Source organism: Triplophysa rosa, linkage group LG1, assembly GCF_024868665.1.
Source record: "Triplophysa rosa linkage group LG1, Trosa_1v2, whole genome shotgun sequence".
In the NCBI taxonomy this organism is placed as follows: domain Eukaryota; kingdom Metazoa; phylum Chordata; class Actinopteri; order Cypriniformes; family Nemacheilidae; genus Triplophysa; species Triplophysa rosa.
The window spans coordinates 2,367,899-2,384,622 of record NC_079890.1 but is presented as its reverse complement, the minus strand read 5'-3'; the positions used below and the strand labels follow the sequence as shown (position 1 = coordinate 2,384,622).

General features: G+C 38.1%; 1 protein-coding gene across 6 annotated transcripts in view; it reads right to left on the bottom strand.

Annotated features, from left to right (window-relative positions):
• The window catches only part of LOC130553536 (A-kinase anchor protein 13), a 62,814-nt gene continuing 46,090 nt past the window's right edge, over positions 1-16,724 (bottom strand). For 5 of the 6 annotated variants that reach the window (XM_057332572.1, XM_057332564.1, XM_057332595.1 and 2 more), the window contains 23 exons: positions 16,622-16,664; positions 15,605-15,713; positions 13,523-13,667; positions 12,852-12,919; positions 12,685-12,751; positions 12,469-12,613; positions 10,914-11,017; positions 10,592-10,738; positions 10,263-10,513; positions 8,736-8,861; positions 8,540-8,657; positions 8,136-8,387; positions 7,939-8,015; positions 7,622-7,803; positions 6,937-7,019; positions 6,415-6,582; positions 6,103-6,255; positions 5,818-5,879; positions 4,294-4,338; positions 3,722-3,772; positions 2,631-3,068; positions 2,255-2,549; positions 1-1,986 (listed from right to left, as the gene is read on the bottom strand). In XM_057332572.1, coding sequence (XP_057188555.1) covers positions 1,928-1,986; positions 2,255-2,549; positions 2,631-3,068; positions 3,722-3,772; positions 4,294-4,338; positions 5,818-5,879; positions 6,103-6,255; positions 6,415-6,582; positions 6,937-7,019; positions 7,622-7,803; positions 7,939-8,015; positions 8,136-8,387; positions 8,540-8,657; positions 8,736-8,861; positions 10,263-10,513; positions 10,592-10,738; positions 10,914-11,017; positions 12,469-12,613; positions 12,685-12,751; positions 12,852-12,919; positions 13,523-13,667; positions 15,605-15,713; positions 16,622-16,664 — 3,188 coding nt within the window. In that variant the 3' untranslated portion in view covers positions 1-1,927. The remainder of the gene's footprint in view (positions 1,987-2,254; positions 2,550-2,630; positions 3,069-3,721; positions 3,773-4,293; positions 4,339-5,817; positions 5,880-6,102; positions 6,256-6,414; positions 6,583-6,936; positions 7,020-7,621; positions 7,804-7,938; positions 8,016-8,135; positions 8,388-8,539; positions 8,658-8,735; positions 8,862-10,262; positions 10,514-10,591; positions 10,739-10,913; positions 11,018-12,468; positions 12,614-12,684; positions 12,752-12,851; positions 12,920-13,522; positions 13,668-15,604; positions 15,714-16,621; positions 16,665-16,724) is intronic. The other variant, XM_057332587.1, reaches the window with a different exon arrangement.

Below are 16,724 nucleotides of genomic sequence, written 5' to 3'. Positions count from 1 at the left end.
CAAAAACTTGCAACAGCTTTTAATGTGAGGAAAATATTGTGTGCCTTAAGACATTAATGATAAATAAAGCGGTACTTCTCACAAAACACATCTTACAAAATTAACGTTCATAGTTTTACATTAAACATGTTACACAAACATTATTTACATACAATTAGAAGTGGTTTATTTAGCAAGAAAACACATGTTCCTTAATGTACAAATGAAACCTTACTTTCAAAACAAAGATGAATAAAATTTTACTCCTGAGAAAATGCCGGCTGATATTTTAGTGCATTTTAACGTTTCCTTAAGGCTAAGCAACTTTTCTGAACTTTTCTGTATGCGTCCTGCTTTTTCCTGAGGACTAAAGTGATACTGAGAGTTCTGTAAGGCCTTAGGCTTCCCTGAACGAGAAATTCCCTTTTACACACGTGAGGAAATAATCATTCTTGCACGTCATCGCTCGTGTGCCCCTCTTTGACGCCCTCACTTTGATGTTACGCAAATCCACAGGGTCTGCGAAATTCTCCGATCTCTGCTGCCCCCTCTTGGCAGAGTCGAGTCAGTGCAGGTTGCAATGCAAAACCGCAAGAGAGGGGTTTTAAAAGCACCCACTGCTTTAAAAAATAAATGAAACAAAAAAATGGCTAAACAAACGAAAAACAAGTCAACCGACATTCTGTTTGCACAAAAGACTTGAAAAACACCAGCAGGACAAATGTTTATAGACGATGAAATAGGTGGACACTTCGAGTGAAAAGAATATTTGAGAACAGCGTGGTTAATGTATTATAAATTCGCATTTATAAGAGTGAGATGTACAGTATTCCGTGCGGATGTATCTGCTTTACCTGTCCAGCAGGTAGTTTGAAATATCCTTCCAATTGCATTCAGTATATCTTATCCTTTCCACCAAAGTCATTAAACAATGGATTCGAAAATGTCAAACTAACTTGAAATGTGTGGATAAGAAATACAATGGCACAAAAATCTTTTCACAAGCCGTCCGTAACGGCGTTGGAATGCTAACGGAAAACAGATTGTCGTTTTTGGGTAGAAGTAACATTTGAGCAGTGTTAAAGTGCTAAGTGGCATTTCAAAGCGAACGTCCTTTGACAACCTAAAGTAGAAAACACAGGGAAAAGGGTACGCCACCTATCTCCCCTACTCTGTTAACCCTTCATTTCATTTGAATCAGCTTTGTCCGCACACGCAGACGGTCAATAGGGGGCGCAGCGACGCCCATTTGTGCATCTTCTGAACCTTCTGTCTGCACAAAGGGGCTTTATAGAAATCCATTCGTTTTTTCCTTCGAATTTAAATGCACGAATCGTTTTGTAAAAATCTTACAAAAACATATCCAGATTCCTAAATCAAAAGTAAAAAAGATATTCTCAACGTCAATGGTGATTTTCATTGCTACAAAACTATATTTTACCGTAAAATACATACACTGTTGTGTACAGAAACATGCTTCGCAGGTCTAAGATATATCGTTTTTGTATTACAGTAACGAGAAACACTTCTGTATGACTAAAATAACCATTTTGGAAGTTTAAGGGGGCTTCATTACTATTAGAAATGAGATCTGGATGGTTGTTAAAGTCATCTACGCTTTGGGGACTTGCAAAACAAATGTTTGTTCTGAAATATTTGTGATTGTAAAAAATGACTATTCGTGGAATTTCCGGGCAGTTTATTTTTAAATGAGGTTGGATTCAAATACATTCACACTAAATGAATGCGTTAAACCGAAAGCCCTACGCCTTGTTTTATTTATGCTTTTGACTTTGAGGTGGAACCTCAAATTCTGTCAAATTCACCGTTTATATCTTCGGCAGATCACAGGGCCAGCGTCCAGGGTTTGGCTATGAAGAGGCCGCTTCGGACCACTTCCAGCGTGATCTGATATGACACCCATGAGAGAGAAGGAATGATGGGTAAATCAGCAGAAAAATATCTCTCCGTCCATTGAAGGCTCGGTCAGGGGCAACAGGTGTGATTCTGTGGAAAGAAGGACAACATTGAGTCACTTTTTAAAACGTTCGTTTTGATTACTTTGTTTTTAAAGTAATAGTTATTCTCAGTTTGAACGTGGCTCTTGGTCGGGCCTTAATAGACGTTTTTACAATTTAAATGGAACTGTGGCACAGAGCGTCTGGTTTCATTCGGAGCACATATGTGCCTTCGTGGTTCACTTGCTCATTGAATAAATTCCAAGCATCATCTTTGATCCGCATTGAATGAGCGTGCGGGAGCCGTCGTTCCTCACCTGCTTCCTGAGGTGCCTGATTCTTGCTCTTCTTCTTCTTCTTGTCTTTCTTGTCCTTGGACGTGGCCAGCTGGAGCAGTCGGGAGGGAATCTGGTTCTGGCTGTCTGTGCTCTGAGTTTTGCCGCCCAGCGAGAAAAGGCTGCGACCCTTCTGTTTGGAGTCCATCCTGGAGAGGGAGTTTTTCCTGGGGCTGCAGGACAGCTCGCCCTCCCACATCTCTTTCTCCATGGAGCCGCTGCTCTGGAACTTTAAGGAGTCCTCGGAGGTGCTGGATGAGGTGCGCTGAATCCGTGCCTGCGGGTTGTATGAATTTGAGTTTTTCTAACAAAACTCAATCGAAAGAAAATGATTTCAGACTTAAATATTCGCTCTCACCTCCACCTGCCGCAGATGCTCCACTCTCTCCGCCTCCCTCTGCATATGCTCCTTCTCCCTCTCCAGCCTCCTCTGAGCGTCTCTCAGTCTCTCCAGATCCTTCTGATAATCCTCCTTTCTCCCCTGCAGCTCCCGCTGCACCTCCTCCAGCTCGGTGTGCCTCCTCCGCGCCTCCTCCTCACTCACGTGGAGCAGCACCTCCCGGTCGGTGAGCTCCCGCTCCCTTGCGTCCCATTCCCTCTCCCTGCGGCGTTTCTCCTCGACGTGGGCGGCCTGCTGGCGCTGCAGGGCGGTGGCCTCCTGCCGGTGGCGCTCCAGGCTGCGCTGTTTCTCCTGCTCCACCAGCGAGGGGGGGCGTGAGGAGGGACGGGAGGGGGCGCGCTCGTTCAGAGCCTGACGCTGGTCCTCGATGAAGGTGTCCTGCTGAAGGACCACAGCCTGCACGACAAACCCATATATGGAACATTCAGCATAGCACAACGTAGACTATATCACATCTGAATGTATATCACAAAAATATTCTTTTAAATGTATTACATTTATATTCATTTACATTTATGTACAAGACGTTTATTTTCTGATCTGTAGTTATATTATAGGGTTAATGTTAATGAGTTGTTTTTACAAATGTATTTTCTGGTTGGGTTATATATTTTTATTGTCAATGGATGGAAACCATTTATCTCCATATTTCATCATTTGTGTTTTTTATTCATCTTTACACGTGGTCAAGCGTTACGTCTGTCTGTGGGTTTTGCAAATATTTAACAAAAAAAAGTAATAAAAAGAGCTTAAAAATATAAACTTGTACTACTATAGATTCCAATCGAAACTATTAGTATGGAATAGTTTTGTATTCACATATATGTTGCATACTGTATATACTTTTTTATTTTTTATTTTGCGCAGCTGGTGGTGGGGGGATATGAACATGTAGCATATACTATATCATTTAAATATACATGATGTAACATTTAAATAAATACTATAGAATCATTTCAATATTTATTCAGATGTTTGTGTATAATTATTTCTATGTATTTACCAAAACAACATTGATGCTATAACACTGTGAAACTAATGAAACTCACCTGCAGTGAGGACAGGAGGTCGTGCAGGTGGGTGACACTTGACAGGACCTGCTGCCGAGAAACAGAGAACAGGATGTTAAGACCCAAAACAAATGAAAAAACATCAGCAAGTTTTCTTTCATATACCTAATACTGTACATACTATTGAAGGTATTGCATATATAATATAAATGATAAATAACATGAATACACAGTATTGTTCAAAAGTTTAGGGTCACTTACTATTTATACACATTTATAATAATTGGATAATATTCGATTTAATTGAATAATAGGCAATTCAACAAAAATATACAATAACATGCAGCTATAGGAATTATATTGTTACCAAATAAATCAAAGCGGTTACATTTGAGCATTTAGCATGTCAGTTCAGTGACCCTAAACGGTTCTGTCCTGTACATAAAAAAAGAAATGATTGACACTGAAGAGAGAGAATGCTCAAAAACCTATTACATAACAGAGGTAACCGATAAGATTATGCACACCCAAAGTATGCCGAGTCTTTCTTATCAGTTCAACCTAAGGTCTGTTGATGCATAAGACAGTGAGAACCCCCAGCCGTGTCTTACCTCACTGTTTCTCTTCAGCAGGAGGAGCAGGTTGGCATTTCCTCCCTGCGGAGAAGGCAAGCAGAGTGTTTAATCAGCCCAGCAGTTACCAGCGCCCAGCACACCAGCGTTCATTACACACATTACAGAGTCAGGCAACGCTGGGTACTGCTAATGGACCCTTATTCAGCCCCCGCTCCACTAATGACTCCCGTTAGCTATCCAACCTGACAGGAAATATTCAACACTAACTGTGTGTAATGAAGGCCGGCGGATGATAGGGGGCAGTGTGGGTTCGATTAGTTTTATGTTTTGCTATAAATCATTATTATAACTCACTCTTTATGTATGTCACTGGGTTTTGCAAATATCTTAAGTATTAAAAAGTGCTTGACAACACATCATTTCATCATTTAAAAAGTACAGTGTTTTTTATTCTATTTTTCGTAAAAAACTGTGAATTTGGACATCCGAGGTTTCAGAAGGACAGCGACGATATATGACATTTCAAAGAGGTAGATTGCCACAAAGTAGTTTGTTTTGTCAAATTTGCCTGTGTTCTGTAGCGAGCTGTTGAAAGCGGTACTTTAGTTAGTAAAAATAAACAAAACGCGTTGACCAAAATCCACTCCAATAGGCTAGTTCACATCAAGGTTAATGATAACTATGATAAGGATACCGTTTTAAATATTACTTTAAATAAAATAAAAAAACATCAGAAGTTATTATTTTAATAATATTTAGAATTAGCCTTTTTTATATTTAAAGTTTTCATGTTAATTTTAGTTTAGTTTTAGCTGTTTTTCTTATGTGCATTTGTCATTGTATTATTGTTTTATACAATGCTATACATGTTAAATTTATTCCGGTTTATTTTAGTTTAATACATTTTCAGTTTGAGTTGAGTTTTTTCCTTATTTCAGTTTATTGCAATGGAAACATTTCTTCTTATTATTTTTTTTAAAATATAACCACACAAAAGGTCATAAGTAGACCTCATACAACAGTATACAACAATAAACAAGCCCAGTTCAGGACACCTTTAATGAATTTATGTCAGAATTCACCTATTTCACAAAATGGCGACAGAGACCGGAAGTAGGGAAAAACTTTTTCCAGCCCTACTGCTGTCATACCCATTCATTCATTCATTCATTCATTCATTCATTCATTCATTCATTCATTCATTCATTCATTCAATCAGCTTGTTTTCTCACAGGCATTCATTTCATTTACCAAAAACAAAAGTAGCATATGTTGTCCGATTTATTCATGGTTTACTGGGAGATGTAAAAATAGGGCAAACGAACATTACAAAAACATTGTTTTTTGAGCGATTTATTTATTATCAAGGTCTGACATACAGTATGTTAGACCAATCAGCATAAAGGGAGCGCTATAGCCTAACTTCTTCTGGTCTCCGCAACTGTTCTGTGTAGTGAACGGAGCCAGAGCATTGACCGGACAAGCGTTTACCCTACTTCCGGTTAGTACACGTCACGCTGTGAAATAGGTCTATTGTGTTGAATTAAGAGGCTACAGTACCTTCTTCAAAACACTGTCAGATTCTGTTCTCCTCAGATCTTCACACTCTTCTTTTTCACTCTCTACAGACACGAAATAAAAAAGCTATTTAATAATTACACTCAATATATTTAAGATTAACAACGCTAACACACAATTGATCGCATTTAGATCAACTGTGGACCGCTGCCCCCGGTGGGCTATAGCTGTATTGCAGGTGGGCCGGGGCTTAGGCTCAATCGAAAATTAAAAAATGTTGCATTAAAAATATAGTTCTCACGTTAAGACATAAAATATATGTCTCACGTTTGCACGTGCTCATCTGGTGGCTATCAAATCCTCCGAAGGTCTCGGCTCTGCGCGGCAGACACACAGGCCCCACGATCCCCTGGGCACAGGCCACCTGCTGACCCACCGCCCCTCCCAGACTGCTGTTCACCAGCGCCTGCAACATCTCCACTGCCACACAAACACACACACACACGCACATCACTAACCGCATTACATAAAGTGAGTTACTAAAGACTCTGGAAATGACCCGTTGCCACAGCTGCCGCAAAACATAAATAACAGCTGGATTACTTGAGCTCAGATGAAGATGTCGGTGGCGTTTCTGACCTTCTTTAAGAGCGTCCATCATGATGGGTTCCCCTTTGGGCACTTCCTCATTGTTAGCCCTGAAAAGCATCTTAACAGGGTCGTCGGGCGAGCCGCACATGTCACGGAAAAGCTTCATCTTCTCCAGGAGGAGCGAGACGATCTGTTCGTCTTTCCTCTGCACCATATCTGAGAGAAACCTCGCTGTTTACATACAGTCTAGCGTAATGTTGTCTGATACAGTAAACGTCGTTTTCACTCAAGAAATTCAGATCGTTACATTTGCGACATCATTTTATGACTATAAAGTACATGACCTCACCAAATTCTCACTGCTGTCATAAACGAAATTAAACCAAAATATGGAATTTGTGCAGTTATTTATAACGGTAGTAATCGAGTACTGAGATTTGAGGGGCTAATTGTCTGTTTTGATCTAATTGTCTAGTTTTTGTGGCATGATTTGAGCCAAACTTGTTTTCCATATAAAAATAGATATTATTATAAATCCACATACATATATAATAGGGGTATTTTGCTCACCTCTCATTTCTTTGGTTTTGATTTCGAGCAGTTTCTTGTCTTCCTCCGTTTCGCTCGGGATGCCCTCATCCTCATCTTTTTCTCTGCGGAAAAAACACACACGTTCTTTCATTCCCTACACACATTTTTCATATATACATATACACCCGCCTTTACTTTTACACCCTTACAATAACACTTTTCATTATATTTTATATATATTTTTAATTCATTTACAACCTACAATCAAATTATATTCAATTATAAAACATATTCATATTAAATGATTATAGTGTAATATCACATTCGTTTAAATGATTCAATTATAATACAATACAATCATATTAAATATTTAAATATTTGATTTAACAGTCCAAGATCTTTTTTACATGATACTATTATATCTCTCGAGTTTGAGTTGCATTTTCAGAAACTTCCAATTCACTTCGAATGTACTGTGTGTGTATTTCTAAAGCACTTCTGCACTGTTGCAAAGCAGGTTTACTATAAATACAAACTAGTACAAAGATCAAATCTATATAATACGTCGTATTATTGGATTTTCTCCATAAACAAAAATCATACAATTACAATAACATTAACCTAAAATGTACAACAGCTTCACTAATTAAAGCATAAAATCTTACTGTATGTTAGTCTAATGTCAGCGGCCAATGAGACACTAGTGTGTGTGATGAAGACTCACATGGAGTGCATGGCGTCCTGTATGAGCCGCATCCAGGTGTTGCGCTCCTCACGGGAGCTGGTGCGCACCTCCACCATCTCCGGCTTCTCGATGCCGGCGGTGATGAGGAAGAGACCTCGCTCCTCGTGAGCCACCTCACGCACGATCAGCTTCTGCAGCGAGATCACGGTGGCTCGCTGGTCCTGATGAGGAGACGAGGGCGAGACAGAAACAGGAGGAGGAGTAAATGAGTGAGTGAGAGAGAGAGAGAGAGAGAAAGGCTGTTACTACGTGTTGACTTGAATCTTTCACTCTATCACCGTAAATAATATACCTACCAGAGAAGCAAAGACATATTTCTGGTCTTTTTCCTGGAGGAACACCAAGACGTCAGCCAGAAGAAGTGCGTGGACATCTAGAGGTGAAAACAACGAACTTTCAACTCTTATGATGCAATACTGATATTATGTAATACTGATTCTTATGCAGAAACATTCAAGCTTACAGTAAGATGGAGATCAAATATGATATTTACCCTTTAGTCGGCCAGCAGTGTTCTTCAGCTGTAACGGACCATCGTGGAGAAGCTTTCCACTGCGCTGTAGATCTTCTCGAGCGAACATCTGACCGCTCTTCATGCGTGTGATGGATTTGCTGTCCGTACGGCCGTAGATATCCTTCAGCCGTCTCTTCTTGTCATGTTCGTGGACTTTACTGTCAACTGAGGCTATAATGTCTTTCACCAGCTGTAACGCCCGGGTCAGGTCCTCAAAATCTCCCTCGTTCTCTGCAAGCACACATACAGAAAACCAAATATCAGGTTGCCCAAGTGATGCGTTTTGATTCTGAATTAGACTAAGGGGATAAAAGGCCAGTTAACATCAATAACGGCAAAGATAACTATGAAGTAAAAGTTGTTGATACTGCGAGTGCTTTTACCTCTCGTGTGCTGCAGGATCCTCTGTAACAGCACCGGGTACTTTGTTATCCGCTGAGTGACCAGTAAAATACACTCGGGGATGCCCAGACGCCGGACCACGCTGCTGCTCATTTTTTTCTATAAACCGGACCACATAACTGTGAGATGTTTTCATACACGGGGAAGAATGGCTCAGATACTGATGTAAATATTTACCCTGATAAAAGCCTGGAAGCGTTTGTCTCTGGCGTGCATCTCTTTGTAGACGTTCACTGCTTCGTTGTGTCGACTGCAAAATGTGCCATAGACTTTCCTCATGCTTTCTGTGTTAGACTCTGAGAACTAAAGAACATTGATGGGAATCATTTCGTGAGAAATGTGAGACATTTTTATTATGCAATACCTTTAAAAAATCCCAAAGAGGAGTGTGACGAGGGAGGCGTGGGAGGAGGAAGCGGGGCCGGTGGCGCGAGCGATAATGAGTGTCAGCTGGGCGCCACACCGGCCTCGTATCTCTCCTCCCACGGCTCTCGTCACGCCTCCCTCGTCACAAGGAGGAACTATAAAGAGCATAGGAACTACATTTTCTACCAGAAGGATTGTAATAAAAAAAGGTATTTATTTAATTACATTAAAGTGCATATTAATTTTTCAAAATGTATAATATATATAATAATATGTAATAATAAAGTAATATATATATTAATTATAATAAATTAATTATATATAATATAATAATACACACACATATACTGTATATATATATATATATATATAATTACAATAAATATAATTTCTTTTCTTTTCATTAGTTTGTGGTTATATTCATTTCATTATAATCTTTATTTATTTGATTTACATATATTCATTGCAATATTGTTTTTACTACTATTACTATTTCAGGCATTTATATCTGTTAATGCAATATGCATACATATTTGTGCATTTTTAGAGATTAATGCATACAGTGCTTATTCATTTTTCAAAATGTATAATATATATAATAATTATAATAATATGTAATAATAAAGTAATATATATATATATATTAATTATAATAAAATAATAATACATATATATATATATATAATAATTACAATAAATATAATTTCTTTTCTTTTCATTAGTTTGTGGTTATATTCATTTCATTAATTTGTTTTTTAAATATAATCGTTATTTGTTTGATTTACATACATTCATTGCAATATTGTTTTTACTACTATTACTATTTCAGGCATTTATATCTGTTAATGCAACATGCATACATATTTGTGTATTTTTAGAGATTAAAGCATACAGTGCTTATTAATTTTTCGAAGTGTATAATATATAACCATATTATATAATATCAATTATATAATCAATTCTTTTCTGCCTTTTAATTGAGATTGGTGGTTGTAATTATTTTCGTTAGTTTGTAGTTATATTCATTTTATTAATTTGTAGTTTGTAGTTTATATTAATTCCATTTTTTAAGCTTTTGTGTAAAGTTAAAAACAGTTGATTAGGTGGAGGTTTTCAATTTGACTCTTCCAACATTGTATATACTGTAAATTATATATTTTATTAGTTGAATTCATTTGAAACGGTGTTAAATAAAATAAAATACAATAATTCAAATATGCAACCCTTTATAAAGTCCATTTCGAGGCCATGCAATAGTGCAGAACACTAAAGCGCATAACGTTTCAGTATAGAATAATATTCAATATAATTCTAATAGAAAGTATACAGTGTCCTTACCTGGCTGACCAACACGTCCCCTATCCTGTTGATCACAATCCCCCCGTCCAAACCCTCCAGCCGGGACTCTCTCCTCCTCTCCAGCAGTGAGCTGAGGAACATCGTGTGCAGATCCAACAGATCGTCCAACACGGGGAACATCTTCTCTAAAATCTGAACATCCAGCTGCAGGTCAGTCAGGATACCCTTACTGTAGACATCAGACATGATCCGCAACGTCCGAACGTGATGAATCTCTGTCTGGATCAGCTCTGAAAGGACAAAGGATGTTAGCATGCAAACATCAACAAAACACATTAGATGTGTTTGTTGGCCTTAATTCATCCTACCATAGATGACATCTTGTCTTTTAATGATGTCCTTCTTGAGTTGCCTCAAACATGTTTTATCCACAGTGAGACTCCAGGAGTCTGCCTCGAATTCTTTAACGTCCGCCTCGAACTCTCCCATCAGATGCCCGTCAATGATCTCGGTTCCTATACAGACATACGGTACAAATGGTTATTTATATCGTCTACAAAAGATAAACAAAATTCAGCAGCTGTAGGAATACACATTTTTTATCATTACATGACCACCAGGTTGAAAGTACTGTAACAAATTTTGCCAAACAATTACATTTTTTGCATTTAGTTTAATTGTGCCGCTCACCTTCATCTAGAGACTCTGTAGATTCTGTGACTTTATTGGGTTTGTGCAGAGAGTCTGTGGATTGAGACAGATACCGCAAGCCTTTTAGAGGCATTTCATCAAACCTGCAGACAATAAAGGATAAAGTTGTGAGATCATCTCACCGCGTCTTACAGGAAGATGCAAAGCCTATGCACACTTGACCTTTCCGTTTTATTAGTAATAAACATGGTGAACAGTTACAAACGACATTTAGCTCTTGACTGGTTATTTGTGCGCTAAAATCTCAATTTGCACATTACCTGGATAATAATTCAATATGGATAAATACATTTAAATTATAGTGGATGTGATGTAGCGACTCAACGTAAAAATTGTAAAAAAAAAAAAAAATTAAAGGTTCTAGTTGTTGCATCTAATTTTTTCCGTTGGCTCAATTAAGTTTTCATAAATCTATCACCTCCGCAGAAAAAAGTCAATTTGAACAGCTTGTTCATTTTTCCAGAATTTCATTTTTTTCTGGATATACTATTTATATGTACGTCTTTAAGTAAAATGTTCATTTTTGTTTCATTCTGTGAACTAGTAACATTTCTTTCAAATTCGAAATAAAAATATTTGTTTTGTTTTCATACATTTGCAGCAAATTTAGGCTATGTTCACATTTGACTTCTTTTTTGATAAGAAAAAGTCGACAATGGCGCTTTTTTAGTTACAAAAAAAAGTGCGCAGCGTTGTGGTTACAAAAAGCACCCGGAAATGTATAGAGACAGAATTCGTGCACAGAGGCTTCATAGGCAGCGTAACTGAATTCTATTTGAATTATAAACAGAGAGCGTCTTTGCTAAAGCCAATCACATATTTAAAAACTACAATACTGATTTCTCAAAAGAAATGCAATCAAAAGTTAATGAAAGTGAAAATTACATTTATAAAAAACTATGCTCCAACTGGCGTTTTGGCCGCCATTCTATTTTTTCGAGCTTGATCCTGCCAATTACCTTCCTTGCATGTTGTTATGAAAACTACAGGTCGCGCTACTCGCTTGTCATTGGTTAGCTGTGAAAAAGGTGCTTGACGTAGGCCGTTTTTTTCCAGAAAAGTTGAACTTTTTTGTGCTGCAGAAAAAGCCGCCGGTGCTAGCGTTAAAAAAAGCGTTCAGGACTTTTTTGAAAACACTGTTTACTCCAAGGGATTATAATGTATAACAGACGCTAGCAGCTTCAAAAAAGAAGTCAAATGTGAACGTAGCCTTAATCGGGACAAACTGGCCAAAATAACAAAAAACATGCATTGTTTGCAGATCTTGGATAGTGCAAATCAAACAAGTTCATATTCATGTTTACAACGGAATACTAATGTTTTTACATGTATATTAGGATCAGTTCAAAAATGAATAAATGATGGAATAAGCCTGAATTTTTTTCACAACTTTCATGCGTCTTTGCATTCTGTCAGTCTTTCGCATTTCTGTTGGATTTCTTTTTCACTCCTAAGGTTTTTTTTTTAATTTAAAGATGCACATTTATTTTGATGCCAAGTGTTCTCCGCCGCTGGTGGAGCTGTATGTACTTACATGGCTATATTGTTAATGGACATGCTTTTGGACAGGTTGCTGCTGTGGAATGGCATAATACTGGTGGGTCTTCTGGATGGTGTGTTAAAATAGTGCTCTTCAGGAGACAAGATGGCAGACCAGGGCCGTTCCCGCATTGTCGACGCTACACGAAAAATCACAACATTAATGTCGGGTTGAGACTATCAGATTTTGCGCTATTAGAAGCAAACTTACATTTTGTTCGTAGGGTGACAACAGGCATAGTGGTCGACTCTGGTATTGCGAACTGCTGTTTCTGAAACTGAAAAGAGGGAAGAAAGTTGATTTTGAACAGAACGCAATGGAAACATTTTGGCCGATCTGTAACGCAGAATATGACGCATTTGAAATCGAAAGCAAACCTTCATTTTCCCTTTTGAACAAATGGGGAGATTTTCTCTGCAGCTCTTGTGGACTCTTACATTGCAAACTGCAACAACAAAAACGTGTTGAAATTTCAAACATGTTACATTAATGCTACATTAAGAAAGATTTCACAACAGCTAAACATAAGGGTTTGATACTGTATGTTAAAAACTGAGGTCGTTGATCAAACTTTTTTGCAATTTTGGCTGGTGGTCAAAGTGGTAAAGAAAGTTGACGTTGGGGTTAGAAATTCCTTCCAATGCGAGTCAGGAAACTCCACCAAGCACACAAATGAAAGCTCAGATTTAGACACGCAGCACGTGTCTGAGCACAACAACCATCGCTTCAGATTGTGACCACAGTATTATCAAACCTTAACGCTCGAGACAGCTCATATAAAGACTTCTCTCTGAATGAATAAGAGTTTCTCTTTAGCAGCTCTGTGAGGAAGTGAATGATGTTACCAGAAAAACTTCCCATTTTTGAGCAACGACTCTGTCTTTTGAAATACGTGACACAAGTTTGTCATTGACTTCACACTGTGTTTGTCTATTCTTTGGTGACACAATAACATGCAAGTTTTCATTGAAAGTTTTCGATTTGATGTTTTCTTCCGTCTGTACATCATGTGATGAGACAATGGCAGGTTCTGATTGGATGGTCTTACTTGTGCAGTTAACAGCATCTTTAGTGTTGAGCGTTTTGTTGCATTGCTGACATAAAGCCGGATGCAGCGTGTTCGATGTGCAGAACTGATGTCCGTTCACCGTTCTCTTATCTTTGGCTTCTTTCTCCCGACTTTTGTCTTTTTCCTGTGCCGGAAACGACAAACAATGACAACAACTATTAACATCGAAAGCATTCAAACGACCCGTTACACTTTTTAGATCTATTCTCCTCACTTTCTTCCAGACATTTGTACCAACAACAAAAACCTCGCCACAGACCCCTACTCACACCTGAAGATGTTCCCGAGATATTTTTTGAAAAACTACAAGTCATTTTCAAACCGGTTTCGGTGAACAAACATCCTCCCAATTGTTGTCAAGTTCTCCTGCAACAAAGTTCAGCTTCCCGCTCGTAAAAATAGATTTCAAGTTAAGCAACTGCATGGAAATTGCAACAGTTTTTGGTCATACGTTACAAGGGCGAGGAACACATACGGTACATGTTATAATGCTCAATAACATTAAAGCAAACAAACCAAAATATAAACAAAAGATGCTGCCGACATGCAAGACAGCCGGACAGAAATGAATCGACAAGAAAATCGATATAAATAAAGCAATCGAAGTGTTGAACCATACGCAGATTTCTCTCAAATTTTGAACGAACGACAACAAATCGTTAAGAGAAAAAAATCCTCGCTTTCGTAAAGCCTACCTCTTCTCCCTTCCAAGTCTTTATCTTCTGATATCGGCCCTGTACCTCGCAAAACTTTCTGTATAACATCACTGCGGGAGGCAGAGTCTCAGCGAGTCCCTCTGGATCCAGACGAGACGTTCAGCATCCCCTCTCGTTCAGGAGGAAGTGATGAACTCATGCTGGGAGGTGCTGGGCCATTTATTTCCTCTTTTTATTGTCCTGCCTTACTGGTCTCAGAACAGCGAAGTACTGGTCGAATGTAAACGTTCCGGTCAACCGTAAAACCACGATCTATAGGGTGACTGGTTACTAGCCGTATACATAGAGATTACAGTGCATTAAAGTCACATTAAAGAGGTCTTTTGTATGAGTTTTAGTTTTTCTGAGAGCATGAAATAAAATACATGTGAAACTAGGACCAGAACACCACGGAATCGGTTTCGAACGCCCCAAACGAAGTATTCATAAACCGGTTACACATATGTACAGTGGTAAGTATTTACAAGCCACAGGTAAAACCGGATAGAAATGTTAAATATGATATCAAACCAAGTCAAACACATAGATTTTTCTCAGAACTTTCCAAATATTTTCAAAAATGTCCTATCGTAGTCACGCCATGGGTGCAGTGTATTAAATGAACTACACAAAAAAATGATAAGGTCATTTTTCCTCCTGTGGGAGTCAATGGGGGGCACGATCTGTTTGGTTACAAACATTCTTCCAAATATATTTCTCGGTGTTCATCAGAACAAAGAAATGTATACAGATTTGGAAGGTGAGTAAATGATGACAGAATTTTCATTTTTGGGTGAACTGTTCCTTTAAGTACTCTATGTCACGCCTTTATTTCACTGACTGCGTGTACTTGAGCTGTTTTGTGCAAAAACCTGATGATCTGAGATCTGTTTAAAAGAGCATGTTGTGTGTTCTAACAGAAGCAAGAAAACCTTGCATTTTGTACAAATGAGTTCATATGGTCACATGGTCAAGCTCGCAGATTTGCTTACATTTGATTGGTGAGCTAGAAATGCCTGAGAGTCGTAAATATTTCTTCTTGATTTCAGCTTTCAGTTCATTTCCAGGGATACCAGATTTTGTGTTGTCAGATGTTGGACTCCACAGTGCATTATGTCTTTTCGGCATGTAAATAAAGCGCTGGCCCTTTAAGAGGGAAAAATGCTGAGCTAACAGTACAAGATGAAACGGCTTCCTGTTTAATTTCCTCTTGCATTCAGCAAGACCCAACCAACCTCTGACACGTTTTACTTCTTCATTCACTTAATAGTAAAATAGTACATTCCTGTGTTCAATTGAATTTTCAAGCATGAATATGAACCAATCTGAATTAGGAAATGTAATGTGAACCCATATGTTGACTCACTCTGGTTTTCTTGTACATTTTACTCTTCAGGTAGCTGAACGTACGGCTCACTTTGGTGGTGCTTTTTTCGAAATCCCCTCTTAAAGGTCCAGGTTCCTCTTCTGTGATGCTAAAATAAAGCCCAAAATTCCATTACTATGCTAAAAGACAAACGTTATGGCTGGAGTATTTACTGTAATATACTGTACTATAATGTACTATGTAATATAATGTCTTGGCACAATATAACACGATAGCAACAAATACTATATGAATTTTTCAATGTTATGTCTGTTTAATGCTATTGGTTGAGCTGGCAACACATATAAAACGATTTCTTTTTGTTTTTGTTTTGTGCTTTTACTGCTTTAAGAAGTTCGTTCTTAGTCTTTAGCTTTCATAATTCCTTTTAACAATTTATGTGTTGTGTTAAAATTCAGTTTTATTTTTGTGACAGACCTATTCATTTTTTATTAATTTACATACAGAGGGTTCAATTAACTGTTGAATGTTGTCAATTCTAAGTACAACCATTTTTTTTATTTCAGTTAATGTTTTTATCACGTTTATTAAAAATATTGTGATAATATTGTACTATGATTTCAGTATTGTGTTTTGTAATTTGCACCAGTATGTCCAAAATGTACAAGGTTCACACCATAATAAAATTATTTAAACCAGTGGTTCTTAAACTGGGGGCCGTGGACCCCTAGGGGACCCCAAGATGGATCCAGGGGGGGCACAGATTTTGTGGCATTTTATGCTATCAAACATCAGAAAAATGAGACCACCAACCAAAAGAATTGATGTTCCAGCACTGTATAACTGAATGTGTTTTGAGTTTAATTAAAATTCTAAGTTGAAGATTAAAAGTCTTTATTTGGGGGGCCACAAAGCCATGCACTCTACACAAAGGGGGCCTTACAACGAAAACGTTTGAGAACCACCGACCTAGACGATTAATACACTAACAATTTATATGTTCGTATTACTGTAGCTGTTCATTAAATATGGCTAGCTTGCAGACGGGGGTCTTACCTGTATCCCATTGACCTGGTTGTGCTGGTGAATGACCTCATACCTACAGAGATGGAGTCAAGTTAGAAATACCAACAACAAACAGCCTCCACGGCCTCATGTT